The sequence below is a fragment of the Glandiceps talaboti genome, chromosome 22 (assembly GCF_964340395.1).
Source record: "Glandiceps talaboti chromosome 22, keGlaTala1.1, whole genome shotgun sequence".
NCBI classification, from domain to species: Eukaryota; Metazoa; Hemichordata; class Enteropneusta; family Spengelidae; genus Glandiceps; species Glandiceps talaboti.
This window is the reverse complement of record NC_135570.1, coordinates 867,972-885,000: the sequence shown is the minus strand read 5'-3', so window position 1 is coordinate 885,000 and position 17,029 is coordinate 867,972. Positions and strand designations below refer to the sequence as shown.

The following is a 17,029-nucleotide window of genomic DNA, read 5'->3' as shown; positions in this document are numbered from 1 at the left end:
TTCCCATCAGTTCATAGTCAGTATGTTGATATGTATTCTAAGACATGGAAAGATATTAATTTCTTGAGGGTCCCAAATCAGTCCATGAGTCTGTCCAGCAATGATGACTGTATAGTACATGGTGACTCTTTCTATGTATCACTCAACAAAACTATGATATACAATTATAACGTTGCAATGAATCAGTGGATTAACTTGAAATATTGCAAACCCAAAGTTGAATCCTGGGAAAAACTGAACATGATCATTGCAGGCAAGTGTTTGTATGTCAGTCTGGGTACAGAGATTCAACGTTTCAACTTTAGTACTGGACAGTGGCAGTATATGTATCCAGTGACTAGCTACAATGAAGATTTCACAACCATACTAACATTGAGTTACATTGGCAAGAGTCTACTAGTTTTTGGACGAGACCCGAGCGGTTCCCTCCTCTATGGATTTCTCAATCCTGAACTGAATGAATGGATAACATCAGGTGTTTCAGAAGAGCTGTCTAATCAGAATATTGTCTCTGTGAAAGTGTTCAATCAAGAAGTATGTGTAGTAACTCATTGTATGAAAACAGATAGGCTTGAATTATGGATTGGAGGAGTAGATGCAGACATGCAGATTTCATGGCATCATGATATGGCTGACATGGAGAGACTTGTACCACAACGATATCAAGATTCTGTTATCGTCTTCAAAGGAAAGGTCTATCTGATCCTTGGCTCATACTGGTATGACACAGGAGCCAGAATATCCACGGAGAAGTATGGTGTTGACCTCCGGCATTATGTTCCGGATATCCTACTAAGAGTTTGGGAAAGAAAGAAGAGTTTGTTCTGTGAATTACGACTACGACAGTCATTTATCAAAGTATAGGGGTACAAAAATAATCAGTACTCCTCATGAGATTTTCAAACACGACATAGATGAGGGAATGGGAGAGAGACAGACAGAAAGTAATAGAGAGGTACTGACACAAAGAAAAGGTTCATTTTCTACATTACGACTACATCAGTCATTTATCAGAGTATAGAGGTACAAGGGTGATCAGTACTCTTCATACAATAGGGAACTTGCAAACCAGCCATGTTGAATGTTGCATCATGGGAAAAGTGATAATACATACTACGGTAATCAAATAGTATTGTAAACAATGTTGATACATTGTTTGTAACCACAACTGATCAATTCATAGTTACCCTGACAATTGTGGGAGGTTATTTTTATCAGTAGCTCCAGATTAGGTACTATGATAACCACAGATAATCCCATAGTCCTTTGCATCCGAGCATGCTCAGTCTGGATTGCAAGTTCCCTATTATATTTATACTATCAAATTGTGTAAATGTCTTTTTAATATACAAAGTCTGAGTTATACATGTTACAGAACTGATACCAAATGCTGGAGGTCATAAGTATACAAGTGACTGTGCATAGTGTAAAGCAGTATGCCCTTTACATGTAATGGCTAACAAACATTTCAGTTGCACGTCAGAATGATAGAATGGGGTTTTCCTTGAGAGTCACTCCATAGTAAAAGATAGGAGGTATGTACGATCTCCACAGTGTAAATGCAACTACAAGTGTCTCAATTTAAAGTAAACACTCGGTGCAAAGGACTTTGCGACTGCTGCTGACACCCTCTGAGAGGGGTCATGGATACCTGAGGATAGGCGACTGCTGCTGACACCTTCCGAGAGGGGCCATGGATACCTGAGGATAGGCGATTACCAAATTTTAGTGTGTCGATGTTGTCAAACTGGCTTAAATGGCACAGTGGTGTAAATATGTTGTGTAAAAATAATAATAATAAATCAATAACTCATCAAACTCAAGGTCAAATTTCATGTAATTTATTGCAATGTGACAGGTTTAAGCAAATACAGAAAGTATAACTATCAACTACATAGCCTGGTGATCGGGAAACAATAGAATAGTTTGCCTGTGGCGGGAAACAATAGAATAGTTTGCCTGGTGAACAGGAAGCTATAGAATAGTTTGCCTGGTGAACGGGAAAGTAGAATAGTTAGCCTGGTGAACAGGAAACTATAGAATAGTTTGCCTTGTGAACGGGAAGGTAGAATAGTTAGCCTGGTGAACGGGAAACTATAGAATAGTTTGCCTTGTGAACGGGAAAGTAGAATAGTTAGCCTGGTGAACGGGAAAACTATAGAATAGTTTGCCTTGTGAACGGGAAAGTAGAATAGTTAGCCTGGTGAACGGGAAAACTATAGAATAGTTTTCCTGCTGAATGGGAAACTAGAATAGTTAGCCTGGTGAACAGGACTTGAAGTACATTGGCTTTTTTGAAGTCAATGTTAAAACAAAGGGATTTACAACTTTATAATCTGTAACAATATCTGTCTCTTAATTAAATCTTTGCAAAACTTCAAACTATTTAAAGTTTCTACTTACACAAAGCATAATAAAAAAGTATTGACTATTTATAATATGTTTGATTTCAATTTTATGATCACATTCAGTTTGTTCTTACTCTAAGAATGTTTTTAACTTCAACACTATAGCAATGATTTCCAGAACTCTTTTAAGAGAGAGAGAGAGAGAGAGACTGTCAGTGGTCAGAACTAACAACAGTGAAATTAGATTGGAAGACCCCAAGCAACAAAATGTGTTTCTATGGTCCCTCTCTTGTCATGGTCTTAATATCGTCTCTCTGTCTCTCTGTCTCTCTCTGTCTGTCTCCCCCCCCCCCCCCCCCCCATGGTTTGAACCTCAGCACAAACACTAGTATGCAATGCACAGAATGTCACAAACACTAGTATGGAATGCAATGAATGTCACAAACACTAGTATGCAATGTAATGAATGTCACAAACACGTATGTAATGCACAGAATGTCACAAACACTAGTATGGAATGCAATGAATGTCACAAACACTAGTATGCAATGTAATGAATGTCACAAACACTAGTATGCAATGCAATGAATGTCACAAATTATATCAAAACTGCATAGTTCACCTTATTCTCTTGACTCCCCTTGGAAACATTTTCCAAATTTTGCCACAATTTAATTAGAACAAACATCTCTCCTTGGACCAATAACAAAATTGATAGTTTGACATGAGATGCTCAATTTTTAAACATCAGTAAGATTTATTTGTTACTAACCTAGCATTACTTTCATCAACATCAGAGATATGATTCACTGACAAAGTCAGGTGACCAACTTTATTAGTCACCTGACAGTAGATGTTGGATATTCAGGTTCAAAGGTTACTTAAAGGCCAAGTTCCAAAAAAAAAAAGGTGAGAAAAACAGTTGTCTGACAAAGCTTTACAAAAAGTTGGTCCCGAACAAAAGAATAATCCCTATTTTAATCTTTATAGCTCCACTGATAAGATTACACCTTAATATGTGAGAACCTGGGATTGAAACCCTGGCCTTTAAGTTATGGCTCCAGTGATATCACTAATGTGAGAACCTGGGATTGAAACCCTAGCCTTTAAGTTATGGCTCCAGTGATATCACTAATGTGAGAACCTGGGATTGAAACCTTGGCCTTTAAGTTATGGCTTCAGTGCATGCATGATATCATTAATGTGAGAACCTGGGATTGAAACCCTGGCCTTTAAGTTATGGCTCCAGTGATATCACTAATGTGAGAACCTGGGATTGAAACCTTGGCCTTTAAGTTATGGCTTCAGTGCATGCATGATATCATTAATGTGAGAACCTGGGATTGAAACCCTGGCCTTTAAGACTATTTAAAGCCTCAGTAGTTGTGTCATTGTCATTGTTTTCCATTGAATGTGGCATGATACAAGTTAACTTACATTGAAATATTATTTGTAATTTAATATACAAACTTAAGATTGTAATACAATAAACTGTCTATTGGAATGTCATATCTTTAGAAAATAAATCAGCATTATAAACTCCATTTGAAACTAAATAAATTAATTCTTATAGCATCATTCAACCACAATACAAAGAACAATTTTATGTACTTTTCAATGTATTTGTAAACTTTAAGGGTGTTGCTGATTTGCTAACTATAGAAACTTTAACAGGTCATTTTGTTTTCAAAGATGAGCAAATCTGTCACTAGAGGGAGCTATTTACCAAGATAACACCAGTTAATGGCTTTTACTTTATCATGGTCGGTATACATAGTAAAGCATTTTATTTTATATGACAAAGTTCACTTCCATTGATATTGTGATGTTTGCACAAATTCAAATAGCGATTTACAAATGATTCATTGCTATATGTATTATGGCCACTAAGAACTTTTCTTATCATTTTCAAAACGTCATACATACGGTAATACATTTACATTCTTTTAATAAAGTGCTCCAAACATTCATGTAAATACTTTGCTCATGTTCTAGTGGCTACTTGTAATTACAACCAACCATTATCAGTCACCTGATATATGTGTGCTTATTACTCCATTGTCAGAATTTAGCTTTGAAATTGATGTCTATACAATTTACATAGCCGTCACATTTTAGCTGAAGGGGAGGTTAAGGCCTTATCTGCAATTTATACTTTTTACAGTATATTGCACATGAAAGCCTCACTCTCAGTTCTCAAATACTACTATGGAAAACATGCTATCGACAAACTAAGATAAACACAGACTAAAGTATTGATGTTGCATGTAGTTATTTACGTAAATGGGTGATAGTGATGACTTAGTTCTGTGGATACAATAACCGGTAATCAAGATAGTGTAAATAATGAATAAGGTTGAATGTGTGGCAACTTGAGGAAATATTGTTATCAGAAACACCAGTTTATTGTATGTGTGGTTACACCAATAACCCATTTATAGCTTTAACATCAACATCTCATAATAGTTTGTGTCTGTTAGCTTGCTGATATCACATATGCCATTGTTGTATCACATGCCATTTCCAGTATAATCGTGCAAAACTTATATTCTATTTATATTCTATTTTTCTTGGCACTAGAAATCACTTGACTCAATTTTTAAGATCCATCTCCGGTACGGATTTTTCTTTTCTTCACCACATCTGGGCTCATTTTTTTTCTGTCATAGGCAAGTCCGAAGTAAGCACAGCTATCTATAAACAGTTTTGTTGTGTTCATGCGTTCAATGCCGAACTCACTGGTAGCGTAGTCACTTGGGAATACATGGTGATAGTTGTGAAATCCTTCACCCAATGCACCTAGGATTACCATTCTATTTTCGGTTGGGTTGATAAATTGGTCATATGGTTTGTTGCCAAACATATGCGCCACACTGTTCACACACCACGTGTTATGTAGTGTAACTGCATAGCGCAGTAAAGCACACACGAAAAATGCATTCCATTTGGTTTCACCCCAATACGTTGGTATGGTGGCTGGTAGAATGAAGCATATCATTACCATGGCAGGCAGGTAGATTCTGTAAATGATATAACACAAAGCTGAATGTTAATATGTGACATTATTATAATCATATTTATCAAAAACTGACTTGCAGTTTCTTTTTGAAATTGAAAAAGATACTTTAAAATGAAATGATTTGATTGAAATTATCAGTTTAATATTGAGACAGGTATAATAGCAGGATCATTATTAAGTTTATGGTCCTGACAATCTGGCTAAACAAAATGACCATTGTGATAAATAAATGGTGAACTGTAATCAATCTACATTGTCTTGCTTTTCATAACCAGTCAACTATAATTGACAAGGCCACTGATGGAGATCTATAACCTTTGGACTGAATTATTATGACCCCATGAGGTTACTGAATATGACTTTTATATGTCACAGCTGTGACCTTTGACCAAAAAAATTACAACTGGGACCAAAAAATATTACAATCCACATATATCAAAGATCTCTGTTCGCTTTATCTAATTCTAATCTCTACCATAGAATACAGACAGCGCTTAGTGTTTGACCGATAGGTCCTCAAGGTTATGGGTATGATTTTCATATGTAACAGCTGTGAACTTTGACCAAATACATCACTCTCCAAAAATAATAAAGTGGCACAAGCTCAGAGTTTATAAACATTTTACTCAACTGAAATTACTGACATAAAACCTCTACTAGTCTGTAAGGTACACCATGACAGGGCACCCTCACACATCAGTCAACCCCTCCCATATGAGAGGGTGAGAGGAGGCCAGTGAGGGCAGAACGGCATGACGTATCTTACAGTTTAAACCTCTACTAAACTATTCTAGTAAGTATAATTATTGTCCATGCATACCTTCTATAACATTACAATTGTCTTCTGGCATTGTTAGAACAGTTGACTGCCTAGTATAGATTCCTTAAAGTTCTTTGATATGTACAAAAAATTACATCATCAGATCGTTCATATGTTATATTCTAATACTAGGTTTGAGTTCAGTTAATTACAAGTGATGGTTAAGTATACTTCAGTTAGTAGAATACTAGTGCTATGAGTGACTTTTAAACACGCATCATAAAACAAAAAACATAGTTTATGCCCCTTTAACATAGTCATTTGAAAGACTTAATTACCACTGATGTCCAGACAACACATGTATCTGAGAATGACATAATGTAGGTTTGTCTTTAAATGTCACCTTAACAGAATGATTACTTATCCAATAATCTGTATTTGTGACCTTTCTATTACTATCAGGTGATATCATTGGATATGGTCACATGTTCAAATCACATACACATTATACCTAGGCTATCTAGTTGTTCCAATATATTCCAAGGACCACAAACTAGACTAGTTAGGAAGAATTCTTTTGTGACTTCACTACTTATACTAGTACATCGTATGCTATGTCTATTGTGCTTAGACAGACAGACAGACAGACAGACAGTCAGACAGACAGACAGACAGACAGACAGACAGACAGATAGACAGACAGACAGACAGACAGACAGACAGACAGACATCAATTATTGTGGGTTCACTTAATTACTTACTAAACACTGTGTGACAGTTAAAAAGAATTCTTCTTACAGCAGCTAATGTTTATTGTATGACATTTGTAACTTTGATTTTGTTTTCAATAGTTATTTGACTGTAATGTATATTCTAGTGAAATAAATGTATGCAGTACAAACACTTTTATTTCCAACATACCTTCTTTGAATACGAACTATAGGATCTGCTTTCAGGTCACTAAGATCAAGTTGTTTGCCTTTCTTGATGACATCAGGGTGTTTTCTGACCAGCAGCCAGCCAATATGAGCAAAGAAGAATCCTCTCTTAGCATTGTGTGGATCAGCATCTGTCTCTGAATACTTGTGGTGGACCCTGTGGTCTCGGCTCCATTCAAAAATATCATTCTGTAACAAATTTGAATTAGTTATTTTTAGAAAATTCAACTTAACAGTAATCTAGAACTATACATGTGGGCTCACTTTCTAAGACCTATTTTTCCACTGTGTAGTCAAATGGATTTGCCTTAACACGACATTCTGTTCTTAACAGACAGTGCGGGTAGTTTAATGCTATTGGAGCATTCATATATATGTGATGATGTTACCGCATTCATATATGACTTTAAGACTGAAGGTGAGGTTATAAAAATACTCATGATCTAAGACTTTTGTCATCTAGCAACTTGTAGTGACAAAGCCCCCTTACAGCTCTTACATTTTCTTGGCTGAACAAAGAAAAATATTGAGAAATAATAAACATCTAAAATATGTCACTTGTGGAATGTAAATTTAGTTGTAATTCTTACTGAACTTACCTGAAAAGCCAATGTTTGTATGATGGCAAGAAACACTCTGAGAGGCCATTTGGCTTTGTAGGTACGATGAGACCACAGTCTATGAGCACCAGCAGTGATACCCAGGGCACCAAGACAATACAGTGTGTATGCTGGATAGAAACATTAAAACAAGAAAGAATTAAATTGATGACAAAATCATGTGTGTGTAATATCAATGGCAAGTGAGTAATAACAATTTTTGGGTTGGAGTTCATATTTGCACCCTCAAAGATGTGTGCTTAATTTGCATAATGCAAGGAATGAACAGTGCCCTCACACAAGGGTCTCTGGCAGTTGGGGATTTTTTCACAGCTCACAAAAAGGAAGATTTTGCTCGAAATGGAGAATTTCTTGAACCTATGTATGTTTACAGTTATTTCTGCACACTTAGGGGCAAATTTCATGAGCAATTTCCAAAGAATTACCAGATTCATCTTCAAAACTATCGTTTTGTTTGTTACCAATTGTCGATAGGATGTTACCAAATATTAAAGCGCATTGTTAAAACAAATGAACACTTGATTTCTTGGTCAACACAATGACGTCCACTCCAAGCACTACACATGCTGCATATTACTATAGACACACATGAGAATAGGTCAACCTCCTTGTTCTATTTTGAGCCTCTAGATAATATGCTACTGCAGGTAAAGAGAACTGTATGTGGGTGGGTGGCAACCATGTATTTCATTTGGGGTGCATGTCATGTATCACTCTTAAGATATTAAACACACTGCTGTTTTTGTTTCAGGTTCATATATGTTACCAATTGTATCTTGCAATGGTAACATTAACAATGATATTTTTGTGTGGTTGTGTATGTTATTTGCATGTGAGTAACAATGATGTGTTTGTCTGGGGTTCAGTTATTTTATTAACTGCACACGGCTAACAAAAATGTTCTTGTTTAAGGTATAATATACATGTAATAGCACAACATTCAAGATATCAGTAGGATTGTATACTCTCATGTTATTTTTTATTTTTCTAATTTTTACATTAATTTTCTTATGATTCAGTATTACATGATCTTACGATTCAAGGGAATCATTTAAATAAAATGGCAGCTGTTTTACACTGACATGGCATTTTATATATTCAGTGTTCAACTGGTCTACGTTGTCCTTCAAAGCTGACAACCATTTCCATTGTTAATGTAGGACTAACATCACTACACTATTCTGCTATCCTAATTGACATTTTGATTTTTTGAATTTCCGCTCGTCCAACGAGTCTACTATGACGCTTTAGATATGCTGGTCTCGAATGACATTCCACCATACTGCATGATTGCTCAAATACATAATTATGAAATATGAATATGGGACACGTTGATCTGATTTGATATCAATATGATATCGTTGGTTGATAGTCAAATATCTCACGTTTTGTGACATGTCTTGTTATGAAATGTGAATTATGAGTTCATCAGATTTGATATTGATTTCATATCATCTTGGTTGATAGTAAAATATCAGAAGACCTAAGGATGAATAAATAAGACAACTTCAAGTTCAGACAAGATAGCATTGCATTGTATTTTCATAGTTTGGTATTTAGTCCTGAGATGATATTTCAAGCTACCCATCCACACAGTAATCAATCGCAGAATTCTGCCAAATAATAAGTTAGTGTTTATTGGAAGTGATAGCATAATGTCCAAATATGATATATTTGTCAGCTCACTAGTATGACATGGACACATTTACATATGATGTCACCACAATGAAAATTGTAGTAGTCATATTACTACCATGATGCAATGTAAAAACATAGTAAACAGATTAAAATATTAACAGAAACCCAGCACTGTGTTATATCGCATTAGCAGTAAATTTCAATCAACTTATCGACATCTCAATATAATAAATAAATACAGGACTCTTTATCATTGAAGATGTTTTCTAAATTTGGTTAGAAGTGCCAACAATGGCAACATGAAGTTCAACAATCATATTGACGCCAGACTCCTTCACTAAATGAACAAAGTTTGTTTATTGAGCTTGTGTGACATCGTGCAATCGTCACTTAGTCATCTGTTAGTGTTACACAAGCTGGCTAATGCATCTAGCAGACACCATACAGCCTTGTACATGTTTTCACATATTGCATCAAGTCTGCCTTGTTACACAAGACATGTAACTATGGCAACCACGGTACATCAATTATTGTATTCTGTAGTTAATTGAGTACCAAAGTCTTCTCTCATTAGCAGCATGTGACAATCATAAACCAATACCTTTAGACTTTAGTCAGCAGGTTACAACACTATTTATGCAAAGTTATCACTAAATGGAGGACGGTCAGTGACTCTTACTAATGTTCTATTTTAAGAAACTGGGAAAAAATTGACACAAAGCATCATTAGATGGTATCAGCTGATGAGTCAAATTGACAATGCATATATCATTAGTATATACCATCATTTGACAGAATCAGCTGAATGATATAATCTCTGAGTCATATTATATCATGTACCTTTTCCTTTCTGTTTTAATTAAAAAATATTACTTTAACAGGAAAAACAATTATCAAAACTCAAAACACTACGACAATTGTTATGGCTAAAATATACCTTTTTCTTCTGTTGCATGGCTTGACCTTATTAGTATTAGGCACACAGACTACTAAACATTGTATCTAGACTACAGTATTTATATGGTGATAGTTTGTTTGGCCAATGCAAAACAATTACAAGAAGTTGGTGTGGAGTCATGATGGTCAATAGGTTAGATTGGCTATGTAGCTTAAAATACGAAAGTTGCAGGTTTTAGCTCTGTCACTGCCATTTGTTTCTGAGTGGCTTAAGTCCTTGGGCAAGATTTGAACCACAATTGTGCCTCAGTCAACCCAGCTGTATAATTGAGGACCTGGTAGGATACAGGTTGCAATGTGAATGCTTTAATCCTATGTGCTTATAGAGGCTGCAATGGAGTGTATTCCCCAGGGAGTTAAGGAATTATAAATATTCACTATACCATGCACAAGCCATTTAGAACAAAAAATATTGAATATATACTCTGTCGTTCTACATCACAACAATGTGGGTCTATGTCACAAACAACACATGTTTACATCACTGGTTCTGCTGTGTCCGAAATATGAGTCAAACCATTCAAAATTACCATTACTTTCCCTGAGTTTTCTTTGATATGGCATTGGTATAATTATGAAGTTCTCCAATATTTGGTTTAAGAAGCCTGATAGGGTTGAATAACATAATAACAGTCTACAGGGTTCCAAAACTGCTGTAAAAAGGACTTTTGGTTTTCAAATCTCTTTTTATCATGCGTACTGACTCAACATGGAAATGACACCAGTTACAGACTTTGACACTTGATTAAAGTGTCTTATGAAATAAATTAATAAGATGACCTTTGACCTGTTTGCTGCTGTTGGAAATTAACAAGCATGAATGAGTCATCCTTCCTTCTCCTGAGGAGAGATATAAGTGCCATGGACACACCACCCTCACCCCTACCCCCACCCCCACCCCCACCCTCAATTGCATTTCATGTGCAATACAATCAACAAAAAATAATATACAGTACTTTCCCATACAATTTCAAAAGTGTTAGGCCTTTTAAGCTTTCTATCAGTTTGTTTGGACCAAGGACATTCATAAATATTAAACATTTGATCACAGCAAGTAAGACTACGTAGAATGGTCATTGTATTTCTGATTAACCACTGTTCAATTTATGTAGCGTTTCAAATATTCGATACCATACAAACTATCAAAATGTCATTTTTATGTCATAACAGAATACAACCCATAACACCAAAGTAAAGTGTTTTCTGTATGTACCACAATCATTTATATCATCCATATCAAGTACAACCCATAACACCAAAGTAAAGTGTTTTCTGTATGTACCACAATCATTTATATCATCTATATCAAGTGTAAAAGTATACTGTTTCATTTGTTAATTGACCACATTAGAAAGACCACATGCTATGGCTTGTAAATAAACCAATTGAAACAGTATACTTTTACACTTGATATAGATGCTATAAATGAGTGTAGCACATAGAGAAAATGCTTTACTTCAGTGTTACTCATACCTGGTCAGGGATGTTGTAGATAAGGGCAGGTAGCCGGCAAAAACCAACTGGCTACTCAGCAATTTCTTGCTGGCTACTTTTTACAGGAATTTGTTTTTGAAAACTACTTTTAATTCAACTGCTATGTATCCATTGTTGGGTATATTCATGTGTTAGGTATTATTACCACCTACCTTTCCAACTTTATCTACATCCCAGACAGGTGACAGATTTAGCTCTTACTAGTTCTAGACATGACACAACTTGTATTTGGAATACTTTAAGAATGTTTCAATCGGAAACCAAAATCACCACGGACCATCAAGCTACACACTCTGCTCCTCTTAATCTCAAAATGTTAGTTTTTTATCAACCAAGGACATTTTATCTTTACCAAGATTTTATCAACAGAAAAGAAACACAATAGTGTAACGTTGCATAAAAAGAAGGTACCACACAACACAATTGTATTTTCAGCCACTAATCAGACAACAAAGAAAAGAAAATAGTTTGAAAAAATGATTGACAATACCACATGTAAAGTTCATTAATTTAATCAAATATATATGGTGTGATTTTCATTTTGCTATAGGAACTGAGTAATGTTTGGTTTATGTCATTAAATTTTATACATTTGTGATTTCTGTTTCATGCCACTTTATGGTTAAAGGCCCATGCTTCAATCCCACATTCTCAGTTAAGTGTTATTTTATAAATAACTGCAATAAGGATTTGATAGGATTATTCTTTTATTCAGGACCAACTTTTTCTATAATTCTGTCAGACAACTGTTTTATCACACTTTCAATTTCCATCCTAATCTGACATGGCCTATAAGTTGAAATGTCCATTGCAAGCTACTTTGAAAACTCAGGACAATTCAATTTACCAACAATGGAGTGAGACCTTCTACATATCTAAGATTGACAAACCAAAGTAGCCTACTGTGGGGTGCATAGTACAGCATTTCATATTCTTCATAGCTGGACAAACTTTGAACAATAAGAACAAATATTTATTTAAGAAATAAATTAAAATAAATCAAGCTTTACACATTAAAAGTAGCAGCTTGCTGTATTTGTAAGTTGTTTCGATTTATCAAAACATTTGGCAAAACACCATTTCGATGACCTTGAGTGTCTCAAGAATATCTCTTTCACTCTACCTGCTGTTGCCTGTAAATTTATGAAAATCTTTATCCAATCACCATGAATCAAATGTATCATGTTACAATAGGAAGACATATAACTGATTATGTGACACATCGGGTGATTCGCGTCAAGTATGAGTTTGTTGGCAGCAATTTAATATTATGGATGGACTTTGGTTTCTTAATGATGATGGTTGTATAGTCCATAGACTCCATACGTACATGTACAGGTCATATCGTATGCATACAGTGATCCGAGCCGTGTGCAGTGTACATATACGATACCAGCTGTGCACCAGTTCCATCAAACCTGACCGATATGTATATTTAATGTATATTTCGTGACTGCTGTATAAAATATTCTGACTATTCAAATTAATCAAATAAAGCATGTTTCCATTCACGGAACAAGTAAAAAAATTGAATAAAACCGTGATGAAAGTATTATTATTCACTGGTCGGTGCGAAAATAATCAATTTCGAAGGCGCTTGATATACTAGTATATAATGCCATAAATAATACACGCACCGTTAAACGTGTAAAACGTGTTGTACGTGCGTGCATGCACTGCACCTGTTCTGGTTTTGTATTTTGACATTTTTTACCTTCTATTCTTTTCCTAATACAAAGAGGGCGAATTCTGAACTAAAACTTACCAAATAGCCATGTTTGCCAGTGACAACCCGGCAGCAGAAAAATACCATATACCGAGGCAACGTGCAGTACGGACATCAATATCACGTTCCTCCAGACTATCTTCATGGGAGGACGAGATTTGTGTAAATCTTCATCGGGGATACTGGTTATGTCTGGTCCCGTTGTTGGCCCAGTATCATCGTCAGCTTCAACCGTTTGGAAAACGTCGTTTCTTGGCGGCATTGTTGGAGACTTTCAGTTCAAGTACATACACATAAACCTAGGATGCGACAATGTCGATTTTAAAATTGTAGTGAAAAGCGGTGCCGGTAAAGAGGGCGCATTTGCTGTGCAGGTTAAAAATAATAAATCTCGTCACTTTCGGGTCATTACATTTTCATATAGGAGTGTTTGCATGTTTAGTTTGAGATATAATTCAAATTAAACGTTTATCTTGGAGTGATAGAAACTCGATACTGATAGAAAATACATGAAAATATAGTCTTACCTTGAATAAATCCACTAATATTTTGTTTTTCAAAAATTACGAATTGTTTCGGATTCGATTATGTACACGAAGCCCATGTCTAGCCCGCTGTGGTATGATCCAAATCAGGTGACCGGCCTGCTGTTTCCTCTATGTACAGTGCGTGTTGTATATGTCGTCATAGTCATGATATTCGAATGGATAGCCTTGGAAGTTGGAGTTAACAATACGTGTTTCAAAATTTAAATACAAAGCCCAGTACTTGAATACAACACTTTTCTACATTCGTAATGTATTCTTTAATCAAAAGACACGTATACACAAAACGGTGAGTAACCTGACAAAGTTTTCGTGGCTGATACAGCTTTAGCTTTAAAAAGCTTACAAGTGTGTCTTTAAAATGTAAGCACAGTCACTTGTGAACTAACATTCTACTCAAAGATTGTCATAATATAATACAAAATAATGGCGTTATTAGGTATTTACGAATATGTGACGGTATTGTTTGAATATTCGTAAATACCTCATAATTATGTAATGTCATTATTTTGTATTATGATCAACCATCAACCATCCTTGAATAGAATATTAGTTCATATGTGTGACTGTGGTTAGTGGTAGCGAAAAAAATATAGTTTGGAGTTATTGAAAAGCTACTTGGCAAATACTTTAAAACCTAACCTAACTGGACTACACCCTCTAGTTGTAAAATAACGAAATTTCAAACGTCACCACATCAGATCTTAGTCTAGTCTGGATGTCAACTGTGGTACGAGTGTGGTCTAACCACAGATATACAAATATAAGCTTACCATATTTTAAGACATTACATAACTATCCCAATAAAGACCAACATTATGAGGCACTGTGTTATTGGTTAGAATTTTGTGATTGATTAACAAAGACATGATGTTAATGACTGTGTGGATGGCTTTGGATGAATTTTAAATTGCATATCAGGACTTCTAGAGCAACAGCTTTGACTATACTGTGAATGTAGGTATACTATAGTAAATCGTAACGATACTGTATAGGAACTAGACTAACTTCAGATTGCCTATCTCTGAAGATCGACAGTACAGGATATTCGTTTTATAGTCTAGTTCCAAACTGGTATAGTATGACCATGGTAGTATAACCCATATACTGCCATGGTATGACGTATTGAAACTCCATTACTTTACCACCGCCTTGACTAGCTCAAGTAATGAAGTTTCTATACGTAATACTGTACCAGTTTGGAACTAGACTATCGTTTTAGTGTTGTGTCGATGGATGTAGCTGGCTTAGTAGAACTGGTCAATCTGAGAGGTAGAACCTATACATTTTGAATACTAGTATTACTTTGTATACACGGGGCATGGCACGTCTTGTCTTTATGCATGGTAATGGGTTTGTGTAACTGTTCTGGAGTATTTCGTCAGCTTGGTATGTGTAATAATGACGTGGCCGTGATGAATACATGTAAAAAGTCTCACGTGCCCACTTTATTTAGATGACTTAATTTGAGGTTTATGTTCCTGTTATATTCGGAATAAATATTATATACAAGATACAACAAGACATGTCTTTTGTACTCTATTTGTTGTTATATTCGTTCATTATAATTTTGGTTTGCAATTGATATATGTGAATATGAAAGATTTTCTTGACAAGGTCAGAGTTTATATAAGGAGTTTACACTCGTAGTTAGTGCCAAAGCGACTTTCGACTCTGAGACAGAAAGAAAGATTAGCATTCAGTAAAATGTAATGAAATAAAGGAAATAAGACCACTGATAAATCACACTTTTATTGAATAAAAAGTTCCTTATTTTTGTTATGACGTATATATACTTTGATAACAACTCACTGACATTCTTGTAAACCAGAGTTATTATTTCTACCACTACATTTCGAAATAAATAGGTGCGTTATGAACGTTGCCGTAAAACAGGCCGTGGTTTGCGACAATGCTCACTGACAGATGATCATACTAGGATCGATTGAAGTGCCGATCTCTTGTCCGTTCGCAGTATAGTTTTAAATGTGTATTGTCCCTTCACAAAGACGAGAGCAAATGCATGATGAAGATGGTTATCGAAGGTAGGTTTCCACTCAAAGCATTTGATGGGGCAGCGTTATCCTTCGATGTTCTCGATAGTTCTACAGTTCCTCCGAACTACTCAATATATATACGGTATGATATGATCGTTGGTGGCACTGCTATAGATCTACACTCAACGGTGTATCACCTGTATATTACTATTATTTTATTGGGCGTATACTGTACAGTTTCAAAATAAAAGATTGTAAAACTAATTTGAATCCGTCGCTATTTACGGCAAATACTAAGATACGTTCTGTTTTTTCGAAATAAGAAAGTGACAAAAAGGTATAATGAACGTTTTTGCTTTAAATTAGGGGCCATTCTATGATATCAAAGGCACTAACATTCATATTCCATTCCATGTTCGCTGAGAACACAAAACAATTACACGTTTACATGTACCAAAATAAAAATACCCTGCCATACATGGTTTGCTGGTTTGTACTTTCTAAGTTTGAAACATGTGTATGTGTATTTAGCCACTTCTTTAATTATATTCTCATTTTTACTGTTCATTATATTAAGGAATTTTTCTGCATCTGTCAAATCTGGGGGCCATATTTTAAAGTGTGCTAATACTGATTTTCTTTCGTCCATGAACATTTTACAGTTTAAGATAAAGTGTTGCCCATCTTCTGGCACATGGGGCATGTTCTACTTTATGTATATGCTTCTCCTTAGCCCCCCCCCCCCCCGCCGTAAATTCTGCTTGTTCCCTCTAAACGTGAATGTTGCAATATCGACACTGTGTGAGAAGAGCCACTGGCTCAACAGTCTATCGAGATTAAATAAAGTCTAATAATAATAATAATAATAATAATAATATTGGAGAAAATCATAGCAAACCGATTGGCAGGGAAATGGGTGTGGATCGTTTCTAAAAAAACAGTATTGAGACAATGCTCCACCCATATCCTCTTTGTGGTGTGTCGGTA

The 17,029-nt window shown here is 35.4% G+C and overlaps 2 protein-coding genes across 2 annotated transcripts in view; one reads left to right on the top strand and one right to left on the bottom strand.

The window, feature by feature from the left end:
* The window catches only part of LOC144452281 (kelch-like protein 15), a 4,114-nt gene extending 1,683 nt beyond the window's left edge, over nt 1-2,431 (top strand). The window contains exon 2 of the mRNA XM_078143348.1: nt 1-2,431. This exon is cut by the window's left edge and continues 36 nt beyond it. Within this exon, the coding sequence (XP_077999474.1) occupies nt 1-864 (864 nt within the window). The 3' untranslated portion in view covers nt 865-2,431.
* A 298-nt stretch (nt 2,432-2,729) lies between these two features.
* LOC144452282 (acyl-CoA desaturase-like) lies at nt 2,730-13,861 on the bottom strand. Its single transcript, XM_078143349.1, has 4 exons — nt 13,540-13,861; nt 7,665-7,795; nt 7,049-7,254; nt 2,730-5,368 (listed from the first exon to the last, which is right to left on the bottom strand). Exons 1-4 carry the CDS (start codon nt 13,760-13,762, stop codon nt 4,948-4,950), a joined length of 981 nt encoding a protein of 326 aa, XP_077999475.1. The 5' UTR covers nt 13,763-13,861; the 3' UTR covers nt 2,730-4,947.
* Nucleotides 13,862-17,029: the final 3,168 nt, after the last annotated feature.